The following is a 26,360-nucleotide window of genomic DNA, read 5'->3' on the forward strand; positions in this document are numbered from 1 at the left end:
AGTTTTTAGACAGAAGAGTAATAAGGGCTAGGCAATTAAAGTTAAGTGACTTGCCCAGGGTCACATAGATAGGAAGTACCTGAGATCAGAATTGAACCCAGGACCTCTAGTCTCTAGGCCTGGTCCTCTATCCATTGAGCCACCTAGTTGCCCTTTCTCTTTTACTCTTAAAATGAACCATATTGCCTTCTGCTAGGCTTATCAGTTTAATGGTTCATTAATGTGTTCAGAAACTATTTTAGACTTTTCTTACCCTACTAGTTGAAGGAAATCTCCTGTAAAGTCTATTTCCTTAAACAAAAATGGGATTGAAAGTTATTGGTAAGGAAAAAACGTTTTAACCTCTTCCCAGTAGTCCCTATGTTCTATGCTAAATAGCAATTGTTCTGCAAGCTAAAGAATTCTAAAAGCCTGTTCTGTGTCAATAGCAACTGGTTACAGGATTCTGAATAAAAGAGTGACATTACTATTACATCTTGAACAGCAAGTAGAAAACCCAGTCTCTTTCTCTGACCACTCTGCGCATGAAACAAGAAAAGAAAGGTACAAGACACTCCATGGTCAAGTGTAAAATCATGGGGCATTGGTTTAAGTAGGAAGTTGGCATTATTTAATAGATAGAAGGCTGGATTTGGAATCAGGAAGACTAGGGATTGAATCTCTCCTTTGGTACTTACTTGTGTAACACTGAACAAGTCACTGAACAAGTAACCACTCTCAAACTCAGATTCCTAACTTGTAAAAGGGGCATGATATGATCCGCACGTGTATAATAACCTAGATCCAAATGCTTACCCTCTTAGGGAAAGGAGAAAGGGAGGGAGGGAGGAAGAGAATTTGAAACTCAAAATTTTAGAAAATGAATGTTACAAATTATTACATATAACAGGGAAAATTAGAATATTATATTTTAATAAGGGGAGGGATGACAATAATACCTGCCTTACAGGGTTCTTGTGAAGACTGAATGGATAATGTAAGTAAAAGTGATTTGTTAAACTTTAAAGTATAATCTCAATATGAATACAGTATAAATATACAACGAAATAAGATACAAAAAGTACAATGCAAATGTGAATGCAGTATAGACAAATAAAATAAGATACAAAAAGTACAATATAAATGTAAATACAGTGTAGACAATAAAATAAGATACAAAAAGTACAATATAAATGTAAATACAGTATAGACAATAAAACAAGATACAAAAATATATCTAATTCTGTATTGCAGAGTTTTGGGGATGAATACCGTACTGTGCACAATGGAAATGCAGTATGCCACTTGCACAAGTTTGTCAACGTGAGGTTGTACACACACACTATTGGCAGTTGGAATGAAAGGCAGCCAACTACAGTGCTCTGCTCTATATCCTGGGCGCTGATTAGCTCAGTGACTGTCTCATCCATCTATTGGTTCTCCCACACTGTGTCCATATGTTCAACATCTTTCCTCTTCCACTTCACATTGACATCTGATCACTGCATGTTGTGTTTTTGTGAAGTTTTCATAAAAGTTTGAATTTACATACGTATAAATAATAAGATAAATATAATGCCACTACTTCATCGATTTTCATCTATCACAGAGGTCTCTGGAATGTAACTCCCATGATAGATGAGGGATCACTACAATGTAAATGTGAATACAATATAAATATATAATACAATATAAAAAGTACAATATAAATGTGAATACAATATAAATAGACAATAAAATAAGATACAAAAAGTACGACATAAATGTGAATACAATATAAATATATGGTACAATGCAAAAAAGTACAATGCAATATGGTACAATGCAAAAAATATCAATGTGAACATAGCATAGACAATAAAATAAGATAGAAAAAGTACAATGTAAATGTGAATACAATATAAGTATACAATAAAATAAAATATACAAAGTACAATATAAATACAAGAATATTATTATTCTAAGTATATAAGACTTCAGAGAAAGGAGATACCATTCAGTCATCTTGAGTTAAAGGGTCTTGGAAAGCTTCAGGAAGGATGGCTCATGAGGTGAGCCTTGAATGGTAAGTAGGAATATGGAGATGCCAGAGGACACTCACATCTATTGACTTTGAATCTCCCCTGCTTCAAGAAGCAGAGCTCTACCTTCTTAGAGCCCAGGTGTTCTTGCTGCTTTCTCGAGTTATAGGGAAGCTGACAGTTGGGTGAAGGGAACTCAGCCTTAAACCAAGTTTGTGTCTTCTGCAGCTGGACAATCATTTAAGCCCTCTAATGGGCAGGCAGACCTTTGGAAGAAGTGGTGTGATGAACACAAAGCTCTCCATAATCGCCTAGACGTCGTAGAAGAGGTACCAGCAGCTGTGGGCAGGAGAGGGAGAAAAGATGGAGGGATGGTGGGGAGATGATGGGATGGTGGGAGCAGAGGTAGAACAGATAGAGGCAGAGCTCACTTGAGCCTCGTATGTGTCCAGCTCTGGGCCAAGTGCTGAGAAAAACGAGGAAACATAGGTCCATGGCCATGTCTCTCCCAGTAGGGGAAACCAGACTAATGAGAAAACAATATACAACTAAACGGAATCAAGTCCTAAATTGTATGCCAGCCTGCCTTGTAGTATCAGAAAAAGCAAGTCATTGTAGACTTAGAGGCAGCAGCAAAAGTTTCCTGTAGGAAGTGAGCTCTGAAGGATCAGTAGCATTGAGGTAGACCAAGAAGATCAAGGGGGACATTCTAGGTAAGAGGATCAATGCTAGCACCTCCATTGGGGACCTTTCTCAGGAATGGAAGAGAGGTTCAGTATAGACTATCTGGTAACTTTAGAAGGTCCTAGAAGCCAAAGATTATAGGAATACAGACTGATAATTGGAAAGGACCTTAAAGGCACTCTAATCCAACATCCTCATTTTATACATGAAAAACCAGAGAACTAGACAGATGGAACAATTTTGTCCAAAGCATTATGGGTAGTAAGCAGCTGTGCTGGGATTTGAATTCAGGTCCTCTGTCTCCAGTATTCTTTCTACAGCATTCTGCCTGCTGCTTCTTGGTAGTTGTACTTTTCATCTTTATGTCCCTGGTATTAACACAGTGCCAAGCACAAAATAGGTGCTCATTATTATTGAATTGAAAAGTGATGATGATAATAAACAATAATAATAGTGCAAAATATCTTTGAATGAAATAAAAAACCAATTGCTTACCCTTTGAGAGGGAGGTAAGAAAGGAAGGGAGACAATTTGGATCTTATAATTTCGAAAAACGTGTTGAAAATTGTTATTGTAATTGGGAAAAAATATCTTTAAATAACAAATAATAATAATAGTACATGGTAGCTTTTGGGGGGGGGGTCTAAACCTGTGATTTCATTAGTACTGGGAGTTCTTCCTTAAGGAAATTTCCTCTCTAATCCAGATTGGGAGAGGGAAAAAAAATTTAAACCCCTTCCATCTTAGAATCAATATTGTGTATGGGTTCCAAGGCAGAAGAACAATATAGGGTTAGGCAATGGGGGGGTGGGGGTGGTTAAAAGACATGCCTAGGAAGTGTCTGAGACCAAATTTGAACTCAGGACCTCCTATCTTTAGGTCTGGCTCTCAATCCACTGCCCCTTGCAAATGGTTTTTAGAGTTGTCTGGGAGTGCTGTGACTTGCCCAAGGTCACACAGCCAGGATATATGAGAGTTAGAACTGGAACTCATGCCATCCTGATTTAGAGGTATACCCTCTGCATTGTACTGCTTCTCCTAATGGCCATAATATGCGATTATTGTCATTACCATGAATGTTTTTCTTAGGGGAAACACAATAAACCCAAATATTTGTTTTTTCTAAAATGGCCAGATGTGCCACACATATTTTTTTGTTTAACAAATATTTAATAATAATAAATATTGACAAATATTTGACATTCATAATTAAAATTAGAAAGTTTACAAAACAATGAATTTTTTATGGAGACAACTTTTCAAACTCTAAACTCATTCTTTTCCTAGAAGGCCACTAGAGGGAAGCATGACAAAAGTAGTGTGAGCAGGCATCCCAGGACTTTCTTTTGAAGCGAAGACCAGCCTTTATTTTGTTAACTATTTATTTTGTGATTATGGGTCCCTTTTGACATCTCATTTCTAAAGACACCCCTCCTTCCTTTCCTACCCAGTAAGTGGAAACAAGATGGAAAAAAGCAGCCCAGTCAAGCCAACCAGCCCATCAAGGACATCCAAAATATCAGATATACAACAGCTCAAACCAAAGAAGGAGGGGCAGCTGGGTGACTCAGTGGATTGGGAGCCAGGCTGTGTGACCCTGGGCAAGTCACTTGACCCCCATTGCCTACCCTTACCATTCTTCTGCCTTGGAGCCAATACACAGTATTGATTCCAAGAAAGAAGGTAAGGGTTTAAAAACAAACAAACAAAAAACAAAGAAGGGAGGGAGAGAGATTCTCCATCCACTTTCTACCAAGTCTTCTTATACGTGCAGAATCAGAACCCAAAAGTTTTTGCTTTTCTGTGCAATCTTGTTAAAAGCTCACTTCCTTTTTTTAAATTAAGGAAAATCCAAGACACCTGGACACAAGTATATAAGCATAGATAAGGGAAGGAATAAACATTTATAGAGTGCCAGGCACTTGTGCTATGCGCTTTAAAAATATTATTTCACTCCCAACAAACATGTTAAATTGGTGCTATTATTAGCCCCATTTTACAGTTTAGGAAATTAAGGCAGAAATTAAATGACTTGCCCAGGGTTATGCAATTAAGAGATTTGAAGCCAGGTCTTCCTGACTCCAGGACTGGTGCTCAATCCACTGCCAGAGAAGTAGAGATGATATGATCCATGATGTCACCATGATACAGATGATACATTCATAATACATGATACTACTGTTGTTTTTTTTTATCTCATTGTTTACATACCCATCTCTCTTTCTCCAGAAATTCCCCAAATTCTTCTGGGAAATGGCTTTGGGCTCACCCAAACCTAATATAGGTTTGACTCCATCATCCATTACATCTCTATGATCAATAACATGAAATCTAGCAATGATGGGGAAGCTGGTCTCATCCACACTATCTTATAGAATCTGATCCTGATACAACTCACATTTCTGAGCTCTTCTTTTCTATCCCTTGCCCTGATTTTTTTTTCCTGTTTCCTTATCAGACTCTGGACAAGACTGTGGAGCACCTAGAATCTGAAGTAAAGAATCTCCTTAACCTGATGGATGGGATAGCATGGCACTTAGCCTCAGAGCTTGAGAATCCTGATCTCTTTGGAGATGGTGTGTATCCCCCAAAAGGTTCCTAGTGCCCTGGCTTCAGTCTGTCCTCCTGTTTTTGTCCTAAGCACAGCTCCAGATGGAATCTTTTTTTTTAAAACCCTTAACTTCTGTGTATTGGCTCCTAGGTGGAAGAGTGGTAAGGGTGGGCAATGGGGGTCAAGTGACTTGCCCAGGGTCACACAGCTGGGAAGTGTCTGAGGCTGGATTTGACCTCCTGTCTCTAGGCCTATCCAGCTGGAATTTAATGCCTCTCAGGCACTCTGGGGGTAAAAAGTGAGATTATAACAATAACAATAGCTAGCATTTACGCAGCACCTACTATGTTCTTGAAATTGTGCTGAGTACTTTACAAATATTATCTCATTTATCCTCACAACTGTGTGAAATAGGTGCTATTATTATCCCCATTTTACAGTGGAGGAAACTGAGGCAATGTAAGATTAAGTGATTTACCCAGGGTTGCACAGCTAGTAAGTGTTTGAGGCATGTTTTGGACTTGAGCTTTCTTGAGTCTAGGGTCAGCGTTCTACCCACTGCATCACTACCTGCCTTGAGAAGAAGGAAGTAGCATGGTTTGGGTGTCATTTTTTTTTTAACCCTTACCTTCAGTCTTAGTATCAGTTCTAAGACAGAAGAGTGGCAAGAGCTAGGCAGTCAGAGTTCAGGGACTTGCCCAGGGTCATGCATCTAAAAAACATCTGAGGCTAGATTTGAACCCGGATCCTCTCGACTCCAAGTCTGGTGCTCCTTGGATGGTTTTCAATAGGAGAATAAAGGGGCAGGATCCATGGGTACCGACAAGGCTAAAGTCCAAAGTGCCAGGATGCTTTCAGTCCTTCGAGGGGAAAAAAAAGACCTCCCTTGTGGTCCTATCAGCATCCCCCTCTTCCCTTTCATTCTCAGTAGGGGTGAATACCAAAAGACAAAAGCTGGATCAGACAAGAGATTCCAGCTTTGGGGAGAAAATATGGTTCTCAGAATGGGAGATCTTTAGAGGTCTCGGTCTAAGTCAGAATTGGCTGTTGGGCTAAGTCGTAGCTGTATCTATAGGAGATTCCTACCCTGGGGGAGAAGGATGAACAAAAGCCATCTTCTCTGTGGGCTCCATGTGTATGTCTTCTGTAGACATCTATGTCCCTATCTGCTTCACATTGCTCTTTTAGACTCATGGCACTCTGTGTGTGTGTGTCTTCTATAAGCGTGTGAACAAACGCACATATTTGGGGGCTGCTTGGACAAGGTCCTGTGATTTCATAGGGATAGCTAGTTCCCGGGTGTAGGAAATTCCCTTTACAAAGGAAGACTTGACACCTCGTCTGCCATTCCTAGTCTGGGGCTCCAAGGATCCCCATAGTTGGCATGGATCAGAAGCAGAACTCTCACCTGGGTCTCCTTGGCACCAAAACTCCAGCTGTGCCCATTCTGCCAAACTGCCTTTCTTCAATTGTACTTTTGGACCCACTAGCTCTAGCTCAAGGGCTGGAAAAATGCTAAAGACACCACCATTCCCACTATCAACAGGAGGAAAAATAGAGATGGCTGAATCTTGCCCTCTTCAGGGAGGAGAGCTCCCTACAGACAAGGAAGAGGATGCTGGGGGAGGGGACTTGTGGTAAGCCTCAGTGGAGATCTCAGCGACTGGGGGCTGGTCCTGCTCTCCCTGACTGTACCCCTGTACCCCTGTACGCATTCCCCTCCCCCCAATTCCCTGAAACCTTAACCACTCTTCCGCCCCTTGAACTCCTATAGACAATAGGTGGGCCCAAAGCCATTTCCCAGAAGAGTTTGGGGAATTTCTGGAGAAATCGAGTTAGGTATGTAAACAAGGAGACAAAAATCGGTTGCCCCTTCCACTCTGGACTTCCTCCTAGCAGGCTTGAGGGTCCAGAACGTGCCTGAAGAAAAAGCCAGGTTTCCCATATAGAACATCAGAACAAAGAACAAGGGCTGGGCAGAATGGCGACTTTCAGCAAGCCTGTGACATGGGCGACGGGTTTTGGCATCATTGGCCTCCTAGTACCAGTCATGTCCATTCCTTTTTTCTCTTCCCTCCTACTTAACAAAATCTCTCTTGGGGAGGGACTGCATTAGTACCTTATTCACTGGAGGGAATGTTAAGTCGTAGGGGAGTTTGCATCTTAAACCTGTCTCTGATACCGAGAAGAAGAAAAAAAAAAAAAGCTTTGAGCCCAGGGAGAAGAGTACCATTTGGACACTGGTGGGGGACCGGGCCAGGGGATTCATTGGAAGAAAGTTTCCAGTTTTAGAGAGAAGGTGGCTACTCCTTTTAGTCCCACAATGCATAGGAGTTGGAAGGGGTCCTTCCCAATGGAAAAGCTTCCCCATCATTGAAAATCTAGATACCCACCACCCTCCCACCCACAGGCATTCCTTTTGTAGCTGATGTTGTGTCCACCAACCATGAGACTTCCTATTTCTTACAGAATCCATATGAAGGCTAAGAGAACTTGAGGCTGAGGGCAGCAGGGGCTCCCCAGCTTTTTGGATACTTCATCCTGAAGGTGGCTGTTCTTTTGGAATCACTCGGATATGTATTGGGAAAGGCTGTCTTGTAATAAATGTCACTCATCCTGTAAGCAGTAGCTTGAAGAGTTTTGTAGTCACAAGTTTGATGCTTCTCCCTTTACTTTGCCTTTCTCTCCTCTTTTCTCTTTGCTGGATTAGCCAGATTCATCGTTCAAGGAAATCAGCTTCATCCTGGGAGCCTGGAACCCTAAAAATGTAGTCTCAAGACTTGGGTTCAAATCTGCTACTTTTGTGGACTTTGACACACAAATTTCTCTGGACATCAGTTTTTTCTCAGCTATCAAAATTATGAGGTGGTGCTAGATGCACTCTGAATCCTAGGACTTTACTGTCCAAATTCTCTGTCCTTGGCATCAGGGGGGGAAGCCCACATCTACAGAAGAGTGACTAAAAACTCAGAGGCATTTAGGGAGAATGGAGAGGGGAAGAGGGTTTGAAAAGGCAGTGTCAGACCCCTGATCTGCCATGGTACTCTGGGGGTATTCTTGGGTAAATATCTCTGGGCATATTTCCCTATTTGTGAAACAAGGTCCTTGCCTCTTGCTGATCCTTAAAGCTTAACTACAGTTAATTTACTCTCGTAGGCCAGTGATTCCCAACATTTTTTGGTTCTTCAGTCATTTTACAATAACAAACAAAAGAAAAAACAACAAAAAAAGGGTTATGAACCCCTGAATGATTTAATACTTATATAATATTCTTTCACTTCAATAATAACATTTGTCCCTAAAGCTCTACACTAAAATATATGTTATATAATTCTATAATTATGGAAACTCTAAATGTAAAATTATTAAGCTGTAATTATACATTTACATTTTGTAAGAATTAAAGGTAACCCAGCAAGACCATCATCTGTGCTTACTATTTTCTGCAAGACTTTATATTAAAGTTCTTTATCTTATAAATTTAGTTGAGTTTAAGCATTTTAATAAACTAAATTACAATCCAGAAGATATTTATTATATATAATATATATGTATAATTATAATACATAATATTGTAATCACATATAAACTTAAATTCAACATTTTGCTTTTTTATTTGAACAAAAATTTTCAATATTTAGCTCAACACCAGACACAATCTTTTAAAGTCCTTACCTTCTGTCTTAGAATCAACACTACATATCGGTTCTAAGGCAGAAGAGCAGTAAGGGCTAGGAAACTGGGGTTAAGTGACTTGAGCACAGTCCCACAGCTAGGTCACATCTGAGGCCAGGACCCCCCTTCTCCACACCTGGGTCTCTATCATTGAACTTCCTCCAGGAACAATCTTAAATCTGTTTCCACATCAAGTTTATTTCTGCATTTTAAAAAACGTTCTTTTAATATTCATAGACCCTCTCTTTGTGGTGGGAGAAATTGGAAAATGGGGGGGGGTCCTTTGATTAGGGAGTGGCTGAACAAATCATTGTATCTGATGGTGATGGAATACTATTGTGCTGTAAGGAATGATGAACTGGAGGATTTCTATGAACATGAATCATGTAACCATGGCAAAATACCCCAAATAAATAAATAACTTAAATGGTCCTTTATTTTTTTCCTCAATTACATGTAAAAACCATTTCTAACATTTAAAAAAGAAATTTGAGTCTCAGATTCTCTTTTCCCACCTCCATTCCCTGCCGAGAGATGGTAAGCTACCTCATAGAGGTTTTACATGTGCAATCATGTAAAACATTTTCCCCTTAATATAATCAAAATTATTCCTTTTGCAGAAGGAAATTTGAACAAATAGTAATGCCCAACCTCTTTCCTTAATAGATGAGACTCAGTTTCCTCATCTGGCAAATGAGCTGGAGAAGGAAATGGCAAACCACTCCAGTATCTCCGCCAAGAAAACCCCAGATGGGGTCACAAAGAGTCAGACACAGCTGAAACAACCGAATAACCACAAAATGGGAATTGTAGATGTAATGGCTTAAATCCCATCTTGAAGTGAAAACAAACAAAAAACCTTAAGATTCAATTCTTGGTTCTCTTAGTGACTAGCTGTAGGACCATGGTCTAGTTTAAACTCTTTAACTTTTAACATTTAACCTTTTCGTTGAGTTTCATCATCTGTAAAATGGGGGTAGCGTCTCTTTTCATAATCTACCTCATAAGGTCACTGAGACAGCATGTGCCTTGCACTGGAGTATCCCAAATAAGGCTGCCGTGTTCAGCAACATCATGAATACATAATAACAAAAGCTAACTAATGTAGATTAAATCTTAGTGCAACATCATCTAGCCAATGGCTCACATAGAACATTCTTTCTAGGGAACAGTCTTACGGGACTTTGTCATTGTTGGTCTTTTTCTGAAACAATTACTGGGTGTGTAGGATAATCCTGAAGCTTGGTGGCCCAGGGATTGTACAACTCTTAAAGATTGAAGGGCAAAAATGGGGGTGAAGTGACTTGCTCAGTCACCCCAGCTAGGAAGCGTCTGAGGCCAGACTGGAACCCAGGACCTCCCGACTTCATCCACTACATCCCTTTTCCCACTTTTGATGGCCTGTGATCATCTTCTCTTTCTAGAATGCTGAACCTCATTTTTTTTCCTCAGTCATTTTTCTTTTCAGACCTTGAATCTGAACTGTAATGAAGGAATTTAGGGAATAGAATAGAAATTTATGGTCCAATAGAGAATGTTCAAGGTTGACAGCCAAGCTCCCATTCCTTCTTACTCATCATAAATTTCTATTCTATTCCCTAAATTACTTCATTACAGAACTCTGGTCTAATCATCAACAAGGTCCCACTTCCCTTTTCTTACCTGCAGCTGGAAAGCTCCCTTTGTCCCGGGACCGGTTCCTCTCCCAGCAGGCAGGATTGAAGCTCCTGCCAGGGAGGAACACGCCCGAAGCTCTTGGACTCCAGGAAGGAAGAGGAGGCCTTGAGAGAGACCACTCCAGCCATATTCGGTATATTCAGTAGAAACCAGAAAAGGATCGGATCATCGCTGGGGCCCCGAGTCCTTTTTCAAGGGTCACCCTCCAACCGAACCCAACATTCCCCACGTGCTCTGATGGTGGAATAGGATCCAGACAACTCTGGGTGGTTCATTCCTTTTTTTTGAACCCTTTGCTTTAGAATCAGTATTGCGCATCGGTTCCAAGGCAGAAGGGCAGTGAGGGCTGGGCAGTGGGGCCTAGTGACTTCCCCAGATAGATCCATCACTGCCTAGTTCTGCCTTGGAGCCAATACATACTCATTTTTCTTGGTTTTATTTTTTTCCAATACATAATACTGATTCTAAGAAGCTAAGGATTTAAAAAGACGTTATTGTGAGAAGAGCTCCCTAAACTTCAGGAAGCATTGCTAAAGGGAGAGCGACATCTAGGTGTGGGGACACTAAATAAGTGAAGAACCTTTGACTTCGATAAAAAGATGGACGCCAAGCGGGATGCCATCAGCCCCAAGCAGGGGTCTCGGGCCATTTCCCCACCCGTCCTGATTTTCTTCCTGAGCCCCTGATGTCTGGATCCCAGCACCCGGAGGTGATGCCGGCCCGGCACTCCCGCTGCCCGGGCCACCCTTTCTAGAGGACGCTCTCAAGCTCTGGGCTTTGCTCCATCTGCTCCCCCCGTCTCAGCACGGGGCCCCTCGCTGCCCCTCGCTTCCTGGGGCCCTCTAGCCCCGCTCCCTGGGTCGCTGGTCACTCGGGAAAGCAGACCTGGTCCCCAGGGGAAGAAGGACCAGGCCGTGACACCCTGGGGTGCGGCGGACCCTCCTCAATGCCACGGTGCGTTTCTGGGGGAGCGCCGATGGCCCCTGATTCTGTGCCCCCCGGCTCTGTGTCCCCCACTCTGTGTCCCCCGGCTACGTGCCCCCGGCTCTGTGTCCCCCACTCTGTGTCCCCCACTCTGTGCCCCCAGCTCCGTGCCGCACACTCACAATCCGGAGTCTTAGAAGGGAGATGGCTTTAATCGGATAACAAAGTCCAACTACAGACATTCAGGCTTAAGGCAGACACCAAAGCGAAGGTGCTTCGGTCATTGGCGAGCGGGCGCTGAAGGCACTGGGCAGACACGGGGTCTAGGTGGTATCTGTGAGCGTTTGGCAATGACTGTTCTCACGGTCGCGGCCCTCCAGACTCAGGGGGGTGCACAGACGGGCCTTCCCGCGCCCTCCGAGAGAACCCGTCATCCCGCGCACCAGAAATGTTTACGGCTAAAAAAATAAAAGACGTGCGGATGGCAACAGCGGTTAAAAAAAAAGGAAACGTGGCTTCCCAACACAAAAAGGTCTACATGAGCTAACCGTCCCTGAGGGGGCACAGGAAGAGGGGGGCGCGTGAGCGTGCGGGAAGAAGCCCCTCGCCTACTTCAGCAGCAGGAAGCGGGTGGCTGGGTGGCGGGCGATGAGGGAAAAAATATCCTGAGAAAGTCCTAAGGTGTCTAGTAAAGTCCTTCACTGATATGCCTTTAGGGGAGGGAAGGGATGGGGCAGAGACGGGAATCTACAAGGTCTGGGGTTGTTGTTGTGTTTTTTTGGGGGGGCAGAGGGAGGTGGGGGGAGCTGAGTGGGGGACTCGGCTTCTTTCCTTTCCCTCTTCTTTGTCGGAAAGCGAGTGCACGGCTTCAATCATTGCCTCCACATATTTTCAGCAGGGTTTTCCGGTAATCTCCGGAGGTGTCTCCCTAGCCACAAAAATCAAAGGTACCAGTTAGGGGAGGGAAGAGGAGCCCCATCTCCTGAGTTCCTCCTCCCACAAGGGCCCTAATTCCGAGGGGCCACCCCCTTTCTCCCCAAAGGAGGCTGCACGTGCCACCTGCAGGGGATCAGGAGACGGTCCTGGGGTGGCCAAGAGCTGCCAAAGCCATGATGCTTGAGGAGCGGGGGGCTTCCTAGGACCCCCTGTCTATCCGCTAGAACTTGTCTGCCCAGCTCTCCCTACCCCAAACTCAAGTCCTCTGGGACCCCAGCAGTAAATCTGAACTAAGTACCCAGAGAATTTTTTTTCAATTACACGTAGAAACAAATATTTTTAAATGTAGAAACAATTTTTAACAACCATTTTCTGACATTCTGTGATTCCGTTTCTCTCCCTTCCTTCCCACAACAGTAAACAACCAGATACTTTTTTTTAAGTTACAAACTACAGGGCAACTGGGTGGCTCATTGGAGAGAGAGCCAGGCCTGGGGGGGGGGGGGGTGTTCTGGGTTCCAATCTGTCCTCAGACACATCCTAGCAGTGTGACTGTGGGCAAGTCACTCATCTTCCTTTGCCTAGTCCATACCACTTTGCTAAGACAGAAGGTAAGGGTTTAAAAAAATATGGCCTGGAGAATTTAAATCTAGTCACAGACGCTTCAGACTTCCTAGCTGGGTGACCCTAGGCAAGTCTCTTCACCCCAGTTGCCTATCCCTTATCTTTCTCCTGCCTTAGAACTGATACGGAGCATCGATTCTAGGATGGAAGAAGGGTTTAAACATTTTTTTAAATAAAATGATAAGCCACATATTCTGATTCTTTTTTTAAAATTAAGCTCTTACTTCCGTCTCAGGATCAATATTATGTATAGGTTCTAAGGCAGAAGAGTGGTAAGGGCTAGGCAATGGGGGTCAAGTGACCTGCCCAGCTAGGAAGTGTCTGAGGTCTGGTTTTCAATCAATACTGTGTATCAGCTCCAAGGCCAATGGGGTTGAGGGACTTGCCCAGGGTCACATAGCTAGGAAGTGTCTTAAGGCCAAATTTGAACCCAGGACCTCCCATCTCCAGGCCTGCCTGGATATTTTTTAAGGGGCATCAAGACCAGTCAATGATGACCCGCCGCCTAGTTCTCCCCTGCAGCCAGAGTCATCCTCCTCAGGGAGAGGCCTGGAGCGATCCGCCCTGCCGATGTGGCCCTTACCGTGATGTCGTGGTACAGGCTCTTGCCGTAGAGCCTCTTGTACTCGGCGCGGATGTCGAGCAGGTCGATCTCGCTGCGAGACACCATGATCCGGATGAGAGTTCTGTCCTTCGTGCCTGCTCCCTGCAGAAACGAGAACAACAAAAGGGGCCTCAGAGCTCCTCTCCTGGCCACCTAGCCAGAGCGCTCGCCCGGGCGGCCATCGTGCTGGGGGGGGGGGAGGGTCCCCCCAGCCCCGGCTCTGTCCTTGGGGTCTCTCCGGGCCCCGTTAGGTCCTGAACACGACTTGTGCCCCCCCCGCCCCCCCGCAGGGCTGTGCTCCCCTTTACGAGGCTGTGGTAGGGGAAGTGCTGGCCAAGGGCCGCTCTTGGGCCGTACGTACCCGCATGGCTTTGTTGAGTCTTTCGGCGAAGAAGGCGGGCGTGTTTTTGAGACACTTGACTGCAACAGAGAGACAGAGCGTAGTCAGATGGGCCAGAAGCGGCGGTTTAGACCCGCCTGGAGAACTCTAGCGTCTGACCAGCTGCTTCCTCCGCCCCCCTGGGACGCGGCTCGAGGCCGGCGGCTTCTCCTCCGCCACCATCCCACTGTCCCAGCCTCGTGGCTTGGCCAATACAGGTCGTGCAGATGCCGCGATGGAGGCGAGCCAGCTTCTCCCGGGAGAAGGCACTGGGTGACCACCCGCGGATGGGAGGCCAAGGAAAGGGAGCCCTGGAGGCGCCATTCATGGCTTCTTTCTAAAGAGCGTGGAGGATCGTGAAAAACCACTCAGGGGAAACACAACAGGAAGCCCCCAAAGGCAAAGACGGTCACACAGAAAAAGGCAGCAAGCAGGGGAGGGCCGGCGCCTCCTCACTCAATGAGCCGCGGACCCCGAGGACAGGCACAGAGAAGGGACGGGGATCACCCTGCTGGGGATCCAGACGGCTTTGAAAAAGGCACATGGAAAAACTGATGTTCTTCTTCTAAGGAAGCTTGAAAGGGCCACAGAGAGCCCCGCAGAACCGGGGCCACAGACGGCAAGCACGGAGGAAGGCGGGAGCCCACGGCCACCTGCTCCGCGAGGAGCCACGAGGTGGAAACGGGCCGGTGTTGGGGTGTCAGAGCCAGGACAGCAGGACCAGCCTCAGCAAGGACAGCCCTTCCGCTGACCAGTAATGTAAGGGGGGTGTTTTGAGAAGACCGAGAAGGGTGTGCGTGACTGCATTTCCTCTCCCGTCCTCACGGCCCAACACCAAGCACAGACACGGAACTGCACGTCTCCAGAACAAGGCCACGAGTACAATAACAACTTAGCCTCAAAGGACACGGGGCACAAGAAGTGGACACACAAAGAAAGGGAATCAAATTCCCCAAGCTAGGAGGCAACAGTTTATTTTTTTAAACCCCAACCTTCTGTCTTACTAGCTATTCTCACCCTGACTGGCAAGAGATGGGCTATTGGGGTCAAGTGACTTGCCCAGGGTCACACAGCTGGGAAAGTGTCTGAGGCCGGATGGGAACCCAGGACCTCCCATCTCCAGGTCTGGCTCTCCATCCACTGAGCCACCCAGCTATCTCCAAATGGTGACATTTTTAATGATGAAATTCTTAAGATGGCCATCCCTGCCACAAATGAGATCAGTTCAGAAATGAGTTATTACTTTGGGAGGCACAGCAGCTATTCTGCACACAGTAAGGAGGAGAAATGTCCCCTGACCCAGGTTGGACATGGGGTTCCCTTCTCCCCCTTCCTAAACCCCAGGCTGAATGTTTCTTGCTTTGGAAAGGCTCTCTCCTGCCTGCCCTGGGAAACCCCGAGAGGACACTGAACCCAAAGGGCAGATGCTGGAGCAGCTAAAGAGTCTGCCATCACCCCTGGGAGTTGGGGAGCATTTAAAGGCCAGAGCTTAGCCTGTAGTGTGGTCAGCCGGAGCCCCTGGGGTACCTACCCACGGCCAGCATGCCCTGTTCCAAGTCCCCGGACATCTCCCGGCAGATGCTCTTCTCAATATCCCGGTTGGTCAATCTCTGGTACTCATTGAAAACTAGAGGAAGAGAGAGGACGCGCGGGGATGAGCCCGATGCCGACTCCCAGGGTTTCTTCCACTCACTTCTGCCCTCAGAAATGGCCTGCAGTCACCACCCCATCCTGAGCTGCCTCTTTCCTAAGGGGCCCCCATCTGCCTCGGGCCAATTTCCCCCATCCAACGAACACGACCCCTCAAGCCTTTTCTCTTGTCCGTGCTGTCCCACCTGCTGGACGGCCCTCCCCACTCCCTGATGTCCCACCGCTTCTCCTCTCGTCTCCGGCTGACTCTGGGCCCCTTTACCTGCTGCCAGGTGAGCTCGGCTCCTTGCACACAGGATGGCGTTGAACTTGGATTCGTCGGTGCCCAGGCGATTCTCTCCAGCTGCATACAGTTCCTGGCCAGAAGAGAAAAAAAAGGCAAATGGGCAGCTGTTGTTTGGCAACTATTCAGGGGCTTCCTTCCAGGGAGAGATCTTAAAAGTCTGAACTTACAACAGCAAATAAGAACAGTATTTCCAGATACCAAGGAATGTGCACAAAACAACTACAATATTCTATGCAGTTGACTTTCACTGTGTGGTTTTCCTTTTTTTTTTTTTTTAAATTAGCCTCGTCTTTCCTAAATATCACTAAAGCCAGCAAAAAACAAACAAAAAAATCAGTTCATTCCAACTCCCTACTTGGAAAATCAGAGTTGACCTCTGCAGAACATAAGAAAAGAGATGAGTCAACATGTATTTGTTACAAGAGTTTTGTTTTTTTTCTTCCTTCCTCAGGAGGAGCAGCAAGGAGGCCAGAGGCAAAGTAAATACAAACTTGTTAACTTAAAAAAAAAAAAGATGAGTCACCTTGGGTGACCGTTGTGTGGCTACGTACTAACCTGGGCATCTCTCTGAGCCAGGGACAAATCCACATTTGTGCTTTCATCTCGGTTTCCCTGGAAGAAAAGTCCATTTGTTACGTCCACAACTTAGTGGGCTCCACTATGGAGGGTCTAGGGAGAACTGAAGACTTCACGATTTCTTTGGAAAGAAGTGCCCATGTCATGCCTGTTCTGCCTTAGAACCCAGAGATGGGACTCTTGAAATGATCTCTGAGGCAGGCAGCTGGGTGGCTCAGAGGATTGAGGGCCAAGCCTGGAGACAGGAGGTCCTGGGTTCCAATTTGGCCTAAGTCATTTCCCAGCTGTGTGGCCCTGGGCAAGTCCCTTAACCCCCCATTGCCTTCTGCCTTAGAACCAATACATAAAGTGATTCTAAGATGGAAAGTTGGGGTTAAAAAAAAAAAAAGAAATGATAACCTGAGCAAGTGAGATGAGAAGTCTCTGGAAATGCCCTGATGTGTCACTTCTAATGGCCTCCTCCAACGTCTTCTTGAATTCTGCAAATAGAAAGCTGTTGGGCAAGTCTGCCCAGCCCAAGATGGGGCTGTCCTGCCAATGGGCAGAATCTCTTAGGGGGATGCTATGGAATTATGAAAGCAACCAGCGATGTAGAGTGTGATAGACAGGTCTCGTCACATAGTGAATGGCAGGACGCCCGGATGGATGAAGGAAGGGAGGGAAGGATGAGGGACGGGATGAATGCAGGGATGGATGGATAGATCTGGGAGCAGAAGAAGCCCAGAAGGGAATAAGGGGAAGGAGAACGGGTTATGTTAGGAGATAGAAAAGGCTCCTGGGGTCAGTACACCAAAGAAAATCCCATGAACCAAGCACGTCTTCACACAAGCACTGCAGCTGACCAGAACCTGCCAGGCTGGCCTAACCTGTTTTGTAGGCTCTGCTGACTTCTCGGATGTGCTCGTTACTGCGGGAGGCCAGGATCTCAATGAGGCATGCTTCATCTGTGCCAGCTCCCTGTGTCAGAGGGGGAATAAAGGAAACCACAAACCACTTATCATCCGTCCACTTTTCAAGAAAAGCTCAGGATGGTGGGGTACAGTAATTACTCCCTGGGACATAAAAGATGGAGCAATTACGGCATCTTTATTGTTCCAGGAAGAAAAACTGAAGTGTTTTCGCAAATGACTTTCACAGATACAATTATAACTGGGACAAGCTAAGCTTCCTTTCCATAACCTGAGGACCTATCTAAGGACAAGAGACATCCAAGTCAGACATGAGGAAGAAAAGGATCGAAGCTTCGAAACTGGCCATCAACTCACCCTGCCTTCTTTTCTCTTCTCTGATTTTAAACCTTAATTTTCTATCTTAGTAACGACTCTAGGACACAAAGGCAAGAAGCTGGGCAAAATGAGGTTAAATGGCTTGCCCAAGGTCATCCATGTAGGAAGTATGGGAGGCCAGATTTGAACCTAGGTCCTCTTGTCTCCAGGGCTGGTGTCTCTCCACTGGGCTCCCCAGCTGCCCCTGCCCTGCTGGGGTGGTTAGACATTCACCTTTCAGGAGGCAGGGGGCTGCCCCAGAGGCTCGCTCTCACAGCTTCTTCTAAGTCTACAGTTCTAGGATTCTCTAATTCTGCGATTCTTTTAAAGCTGCCGGATCCCCGGATGCCCTCATCCTATTTCTTAGAGCGGGCCATACGGGTAGACTCAGGGTCATCTCTTCCTCCCCATCCAGGCAGGAGATGCCAGTTTCCTATCACCCAGCAGAGAGTGATCTATGACTGACCAGCTCATAGCCAGTCTCATGCTGTTCTGTGCTGCCTCAGCCTGGGAAGGCTGGCTGTCCTCACCTCAAGGCAGAGGAGGTGGAGAAGGAGGAAGAAGAGGAGGAGGTGGGGACAGCTAGCCTCATTCCCAGACAAGTGCCTGCTAAAAAGGGAGTGAGATGGCGCAGGGGATAGAGCGCTGGGTGAAATCTAGCCTCAGACCGTCCCAGCTTGGTGACCCTATTTGTTTGGTTTTTGTCCTGTTTTCAGAGTTGTTTCTAAGACAGAAAGTAAGGGTTAAAAAAAAAGGAGGAAGGCAGATAACTCTTCTCTGGATGGACACATTGCCCTCTTCTCCAGAGGCTGCTGGTTCTGGACAGTTTCAGCCTCTGACCCTTACCCTGGCCCATTCCCATCTGTGACTCATCCACCTAAAACTTCAGCTCTCCATCTCAGCCTGTCAAGGAGCTCCAGGACTCTAGTTCCAGGCTGGGGTCCCTGACCAAGCACCTGCCCACCAACCTTGATGGCTTCCTTTATTTCATAGACATCATAAAGCACAGGAGTCTTCATCAAAGCCAGGATGGTCTTCTCGAAATTCCCTGAGAGTTCTGATTTGAGATCTTTGATCAGGTCCTGGTAGGAGAGGAAGGACAGACAAACAAGAGGTCAGAAACGCAGTATTAGAAAAACATCCCCAATCTGGAGTCAGAAGGAACTCTCAGAAGCTGAGCCCACAGATGAGGAAACCCGAGAAATGGTCAAAAGGAGGATGTGAATCCAGATCCTTTAATCAGCGCTTCTTCCATTACAAACACTGCCTTTCTAGCCTATCTGCTCCTCTAAAGAATGAACTACAGATATGTCTTCAGTCCTGGCATGGGGAATATGGAAATACATATTGCATGAAAGCACTGGCATAACCTATATCAGATGATAGTTAAGTCTTATGTCCTGGGGAGGGAGGCGGAGGCAAGAGAATCTCAACAGCAAAACATCAAAAAAGAATTGTCAAAAACTATTTCCAGTTAATTAAAAAAAGAATCTATTATAAAAATGAACAATATGAAAATAGGTTTTGAGTGATAATATATGTATATATCCATGGAATTGCTTGTCAACCACAAGAGAGAGGAGGGAAGAGGGGAGGGAGACAACATGAATTGTTTGAATAGCCTTGTAAAACTTATGTGTAGATTTGTTATTGAAATAAAATTAAATTTTTTTTTAAGTATATATGGTTATCAGTAAGGCAAATATTAATGGCCCAATATTACAGATGAGAAAACTGAGGCCCAGAGAGATAAAGAGACCTTAGTCCGGGAAGATGGTAAACCTCATCCAGAAATCCAGCTGCTTTTCCTCATTGTAAGGATCAAATGGGATAATATTAGTAAATGTGGCTAGCACAGGGCCTGAAATACAGCAGGTGCTTAATAAACGCTTATTCCTTTCCATCTCACCACCCCACTCCCCCTTTTCCTCTTTGACACCCACTGCCAGAGCAGGGAAAGAGGCAGGGAGAAACAGTGGATTCCCAGTGGCTCAATACCCACAATATCTTCTCATAAAGATATGAGATAAATATCAGTGATCATTCCTTTTGCTTTGTATTCTCTTCATCGCTGGCACAGGGTCTACTCTATGGGAAATGCTTGAACTCAATGGCTATTAACTGCCATAGGGAGTCAAGTGGGGCGGGAGGGGGACAGACAAAAGGATCTCTAAAGTCCCTCTGCCTTTTGATTTTAGGTGTTTCTAACTAAGGAAGAAATGAAAGCTATAGAGGTATATAAGATGTCCAGATGTCGAGTCCAACGTCCTTCAATCCCACCATTAGTGTTGTGGAGGTGAGGTTTTCTCTCAGACCAGATATGCAGTCACATAAAGTGCTGCTACCTGGGAGACCACGAATGCAGGGAGCCAAACGAGTCAGTGAAAAGACCAGGACGACTAAGAGGGCGCCCACCCTGCCCGGGGATGAACAGCAGAGGAGCTGGACTGGGAGAGTTTGGGGAATGAGGAATGCTGGGTTTGGGGAGGCCCCGGCCCAAATGTGTTTTTTCCAAACTTGCCTTCCCATATGCTGTTTTGAAGGAAAGAAGAATCTGCTGCCTCTGCTTGTTGGAGCGCCTTGTAAGGCATTCGATGATGGCGTCTTCATCCGTCCCTAGGAGAGAAAGAAGAGGCAGTGAGCCGGGCAGGGGGCGCCCTTCATGCACATACAGAGGAACTGCCCAGAGCTGAATTCTTCATGTGTTACTTTCCTCCAGCACCTCAACATTGCATGCCCAACTTCCCATCACAAAGTGATTCACCCAAGTGAATCCAAGCCTTCTTTTTCCTTGTCAATCCTAGCCCGTGTTTTCATCCCCAGGAAGGAATGTAAAAAAGAATGGAAGGAAGGAAGGGAGGAAGGAAAGGAAGAAAGGAAGGAAAGGAGGAAGGGAGGGAAGAAGGAAGAAAGGGAGGGAGGGAGGAAGGAGTCGAAAGCCAGCAGCAAGGGGAAAGTTTGGACGCTGAGGCCCCCCAGGGCAGTCTAACGCCCACCCAACCAGGGCCTTGCAGGACACTCACCAAATCCTTTCATAGCTTTCCGCAGGACTTCAGCATCCCTCAGGGGATCAAAGCCTGGAGCATCTGTGATGGTGCCTCGATTCCCAAACTAACCAAATAGAGAGAAACAGGTTAGGAGGTATATCAGGCCTCTGAACACATCAGCTGGACCCAGACACAGTCACCTCAAATGCCTAAGACAGAGTCTTACTATTGGGGTATGCTTATGACAGTAGAAAGTGTTTGCCTTGGAGTCAGAGGGCCTCAGTTCAAATTCTACCTCTGTGTTACCATGGCTTGATCCATCTGGGATACAGCAGCCATGTCTACAGTTTCCTCATCTGTAAAATGGGGGTGCAGGACTAGACGACCTCTCTTCTAACTTTGTATCTCCATCCCATTGGTCCAGAAGGCAAACTTTCAGCCTCTCCACAGAGAACTAGGAGAGAGGCTAAAGCCAAGGACAAAGGTGGGGGTTTAGGAGTCTCTGGGCTTTCCTTTAGCCTGACTCCCTTCTCTGAAGAGCCACGACTGAACTCCACATACACACTGGCTGGGCTGAGAGTCCGGAGGGCACTGCCCCGGGTTCCTCTCCCGGCTAAGACTTATAAACCTCTGATTCCAAGTATAAGGAAGGAAAAATATGTCCTATGCTCATAGGTTCATAGATATAGAGCTGGAAGGGACTTCAGAGGGTCAAGATCCTCATTTTACAGATAAGGAAACCAAGGCCAATGGAGGGCCAAGTCACACCAGGCAAAGGTGAGAGTCAAGATTTGAACTCGGGTCTCCTGACTTTAAATCCATCTTTTTCCATTGCATTGCACACTAAGAGCTGAACTGGCAAATGGAAGACATTCAAAAAAGGACCACCAGAAGGTGAATTGTCTGGAAACCGTGTTCTGTGGAATACAGTCAAGGAGGTCTGCCTAAGGAGCTTTGGGGAGGGGGCTATGGCTACTGTCTTCAAATATCACCTTGGCTGGAGGGACGGCTGGGGTGACAGATCCTGAGTATGCAGGGTAGGTTGGCATCGGCTGCTGTTGCCCAGGAGGTGGCATTGGCTGCTGGCACGGTGGTGGCATCGGTTGCTGGCCTGGATAGGTCATTGGTGGCTGGCTGGGATAGGCCCCTGGAGCCTGTTGTGCAGGAGGCATGGGTTGGCCTGGCACAGGGCCTCCGGGGTATCCTGGGTAAGCTGGCATTCCTGAGGGTGGGTTTCCTCCAGGAGGCGGGTACATTCCATAAGGGGGGACTGGCTGCTGGGCAGGAGGGGGCTGCCCAAAGCTCCCAGGAGGAATGGGAGGAAAACCTCCAGGTGCTCCGGGATACATATTTGGCATGTTCGCTCCTCCAAATGTCCCTGCCATGTTCGAGGCCTGAAAAAAACACAAACAAAAAATCATCACAATTAAAGGAGTGACTTCAAGTAATGCGCAAACTGGAGGCAGCCAGGTGGCTCAGTGGATAGAGCCAAGCCTAGAGACGGGAGGTCCTGGGTTCCAATCTGGCCTCAGACACTCTCTAGCTAGGCGACCCTGGGCAGGTCACTTCACCCCCCCTTGCTTAGCCCTTACCACTCTCTTCTGCCTTAGAACCGATACACAGGACTGATTCTAAGATGAAAGTTGAGGGCTTAAAAAAATACACAACCTCAAAAAGCCATTCATTCACCATAAAAGCTCCAACCACTGCCAAAGACAGGAAGCCTGTAAATAACCCCGAAAGTAACCCCGACACCCCACCCCTGCCCCCCTTCTTTGAGGGCGATTCTCACAAGCTCCCAGGGAGAAGTCAGCTCTGAGGGGCATCTCTCGCCTTTGTTCTCCCTGGGTCAAAGCTGGATCTCAGACATGGGGGCCAAGGCTACTGCTCAAGGGCAACACCCTCCATGGCCATGGCCCTCGCCCCCTCTCTCTGTCTCTCTGTCTCTCTTCATTCCCCTCTCTTCCTGCCTCCCTCCCTCCCCCTCCTTTTATTTCTCTCCTTTTATTTCTCTCTCTTTCTCTCCTTTTATTTCTCTCTTTCTCTCCTTTTATTTCTCTCTCTCTTTTCTCTTTCTCTCCTTTTACTTCTCTCTCTCTTTCTCTCCTTTTATTTCTTTCTCTCCTTTTATTTCTCATCCCCCCACACGCGCACATAACCTTACGGACTCTCCCCCCAGAGCAGCGAGGCATACCATCCCTGAAAGATAGTCCTGGTTGAATTGCCCAGCGTAGTTGGCCACGTTGTCCAGCCCGATAGGAGGCATGTTGGTGGGGGGGTAGGGGGTGCCCCCCCAGGTGTTACCACCTAAAACACAACCACAAACAGTATCAGACTCGGGTCTACCCCTGGTCGTTGTTCTACTTACCAACAGAATAAGCAAGAAAAGGACATAAAAAATGGAAAAATCCCCCCAAATGAACCCTTCCCTCCCATGGTGAGGAGGGCCTTGGTAGGAGAAGGCCTGAGGAAGCCCAGACCCCCAGACTTCAGAAGAAGCCCTTCCCTTCCATCCTAGAATCAATACTGCATATAGGAGAGCAGCAAGGGCTAAGCGACCTGCCCAGGGTCATACCGCTAGAAGTCTGGGGCCAGATTGGAACCCAGGACTGGCTCTCTATCCACGGAGTCACCCTTAAAGACTTTAAAAAACCATTTCTCCCCAAAAAGGTTTTTAAAAACTCATAGCAGGGGGGCAACTGGGGGGCTCTGTGGACAGAGAGCCAGGCTTAGAGATGGAGGTCCTGGGTTCCAATCTGGCCTCAGACACTTCCTCCATGGGTGACTGGGTGCAGCCCTTCCGGCTCCTTTGTCTCAATTCTAAGACAGAGGATTAGGGCTTAAAAAAACCGTGAGTGCACCCCGGAATTCACTCGTTCATTCTAAGGCATTTTTTCCCTGGACTCGGGGGCTGCCCCTGCCAAAAGGCCAGCTTCCAGCAGTCATGGGATTTCCCAGCCCGAGTCTAGAAATAAAACATTTGGAAGGATGTGAAGGGCGAAGGGAGGGGAGGGGTCTGGGCTTGGGATGCCATTGGTGGAGTCTCCCTGGACAGGAGAGCTGGGCAGCAGGCTCCTGGGGGCACTGTGAAGTGTGGTGGGGGGTGCGGGGGGTGGAATGCTGGCACACTGCAGAGCCCAGCAGAGCCGGGTCCAGAGTAGGTGGTGCCTGAAAGAAGCAGGCCCTTAGGGCAGGCGACCACTACCAGAACCACAGCACGGGGAGGCTTCTGGGACTCTTCAAGGGTTTCAGCAGCAGGAGTTTAAAAAGGGAAGGACCCCCATAGCCAGCCCTCACTGCTCTTCTGCCTTGGAACCAATACACAGTATTTATTGATTTTAAGAGGGGTGGTAAGGGGGAAGAAATGAAAGAGAGAGGGGGAGAGAGGGAGGGAGAGAGAGAGAGAGAGAGAGAGAGAGAGAGAGAGAGAGAGAGAGAGGAAGGAAGTGAGAGAAAGTATGACTGTTTGTATTTAGAAAATTTGAAAGTGATCTTGATTTGCACTGCTCATGTTTTTGTTCTGTTTATGCGTGTCTGACTCTTCATGACCCCATTTGGGGTTTTCTTGGCAAAGGAGGGGTTTGCTATTTCCTTCTCTGTTCACCTGACATAGGAGGAAATGGAAGCAAAGAGGATTCAATGACTTCCCTAAAGTCACACTGCTAAGTGTCTGAGCTGTGTTCACGCTGTGGGGTTTTTCATGTTAATGTTTTACCAGAGAAAACTTGCTATTTTCTCCTTTAAAGAAACTGTCGTAAAAGCTTTGTTCTATTCTGAAAAAGGACATTAAGGCGATAACTTCCACCCGCCCCCCCCCCACTGGAATCTATCTCCAATTTTACAAGGAAAATCAGAAAATTTCACTTCCTAGAAAATACACGTTACTGGAATCTCTTCTTTGTGACATGTGAAATGTAATATTTATCGAGTGCCTAGCCCTGTTTCTATCAAACCAACTCCATCACAAGAACAACACTCTCTTTTTAAAAAAATGAAGCGTCTAAATCTTTTTTATCTGTTCTCAATAGGTTGTGTTCTTCTTCAATGGACATGAAGGAAGGCTGAATTAGATTTTATTTTAAATCCTTACCTTCTGTCTTAGAATTCTTTTTTCATTTCATTTTTTAAAACCGTTTCCTTCTGTCTCAGAATCAATACGGTGTATTGGCTCCAAGGCAGAAGAGCAGTAAAAGCTGGCAATGGGAGTTCAGTGACTCGCTCAGGGTCGCCCAGCTAGGAAGCGCCGAGGCGGGCTTTAACTCGGAAGAGGCGTTTCCCTGCCGGCAGGCCCCGCCCTCCATCCGCGGCCCCTGGGAGCGGCCTCCCGCCGGGGAGCACTTAATACAAACTTGCTCCCTCGCTCATTCTGTGGGAATGGCTCCGAGGCCCCCTTCCTCGGGCAGTCAGTGCTGAGCAAAGAGCCCGCCTGGGCAGGTGGCGCTTCTGTGGGGCGCTCCTTCTCGGGCCGTCAGCTCCACCCCGCAGGGACCTCGGCCCCCCTTTCCTCCTGGGGTTGTTGCTCCCCACCTGCCCCGCTCCCTCCCTTCAGTCCTTCCCTCTCGGGTGCGCCTCAGGGCCGCTCCCCGCGTCTGCGACGGCGTTGGGGCACCACGGAGCGGCCAGAGACCGCCGGTCACTCAGCCTCCCTTACCTGGGGCTGCCGGGGGGTAGCCGCCCGCCGCGGGGGGGTAGCCTGGAAAGCTCATCGCTCAGACCTGAAAGGAAAAGAGAGACGCGTGAATCCTTCACGTCCTCCAGGGCCGACGCTCCGCACCCCTGGCTGGGGGCTGCCCGGAGGAGAGAACAGGAAAGAACAGGAGGGAACAAGGGGCCTGGAGGCAGGGAGGCCAGAGGCCCCAGCCTGCCCCAGACACCGGGGCTCCCATCTGGGTCTGCCTCTGTAAAGACGGGACCAGGATAGCCTCTACCTCCCAGGTGGCCGCTGAGACGGGTAAAGAGTTCTGCAAATCCTGAACAAAAAAGGGACGCTGTGAACACGGCCTGGAGCAAACGACGGTGTCCGCCTCCCAGCCGAGAGCCAGGCTGGAGAGAGAAGCGGCCCAAGAACTCCCGGGCTCCCTCCTGTACAGTAGCGCGAGCGCATCCTCTCGGGCCCAGCCAGGCGGCCTTCCACGCGGCCTCCCGCCTCGGCCTCCCGCCTCGGCAGTCTTTATGGACCAACAATACAAAACAACGCTCTCCCCATTACATAAGCGGGCGCTAAACAATGACGACGGCCCTTAAAACCATCGCGGAGAGGGGTGGCGAGGCGGCTCCATGTTTGAGGAGGCGGCTTGGCTTGCGGACACACGCTCTAAGTTCCCATCTGAGCCCAGGCGCTTCCTAGCGGGGTGACCCTGGCAAAGTCACTGCCCGAACCCTTCTTCTGCCCTGAAGCCAATGCAGAGAGTGGAACCTAAGACAGAAGGGAGGAGAGGGAGAGGGAAGAAGAGAAGAGAAAGGAAGGAAAAAGTCAGCTGCCTCACAGTCTGCCCGCATCTCCCCTTCCTCTCCTCGTCTCCAGGCCTACCCGGGTCAGGTG

The 26,360-nt window shown here is 47.3% G+C and overlaps 1 protein-coding gene across 1 annotated transcript; it reads right to left on the reverse strand.

Moving 5' to 3' along the window:
* Nucleotides 1-11,704: 11,704 nt before the first annotated feature.
* On the reverse strand, nucleotides 11,705-25,769 carry ANXA11 (annexin A11). The gene is made up of 14 exons (XM_044665803.1): nucleotides 25,470-25,769; nucleotides 23,013-23,125; nucleotides 21,811-22,212; nucleotides 20,855-20,942; nucleotides 20,353-20,447; nucleotides 18,800-18,913; nucleotides 17,433-17,523; nucleotides 16,966-17,045; nucleotides 16,546-16,602; nucleotides 15,967-16,060; nucleotides 15,586-15,681; nucleotides 14,037-14,095; nucleotides 13,655-13,777; nucleotides 11,705-12,439 (listed from the first exon to the last, which is right to left on the reverse strand). The coding sequence occupies exons 1-14, from the start codon at nucleotides 25,522-25,524 to the stop codon at nucleotides 12,380-12,382; spliced, it is 1,527 nt and encodes a 508-aa protein (XP_044521738.1). The 5' UTR covers nucleotides 25,525-25,769; the 3' UTR covers nucleotides 11,705-12,379.
* Nucleotides 25,770-26,360: the final 591 nt, after the last annotated feature.

The sequence above is a fragment of the Gracilinanus agilis genome, chromosome 2 (assembly GCF_016433145.1).
Source record: "Gracilinanus agilis isolate LMUSP501 chromosome 2, AgileGrace, whole genome shotgun sequence".
In the NCBI taxonomy this organism is placed as follows: domain Eukaryota; kingdom Metazoa; phylum Chordata; class Mammalia; order Didelphimorphia; family Didelphidae; genus Gracilinanus; species Gracilinanus agilis.

Bases quoted from the DNA above. Each gene is read 5' to 3' on its own strand.
- ANXA11 (XM_044665803.1), bottom strand. From the start codon at position 25,524: ATGAGCTTTCCAGGCTACCCCCCCGCGGCGGGCGGCTACCCCCCGGCA. The intron at 22,213-23,012 runs GTATGCCTCGCT...TGTTTTTTTCAG, and splicing joins AGGACTATCTTTCAGGGATG to GCCTCGAACATGGCAGGGAC. The intron at 12,440-13,654 runs GTAAGGGCCACA...TTTTGTGGCTAG, and splicing joins GCCTGTACCACGACATCACG to GGAGACACCTCCGGAGATTA.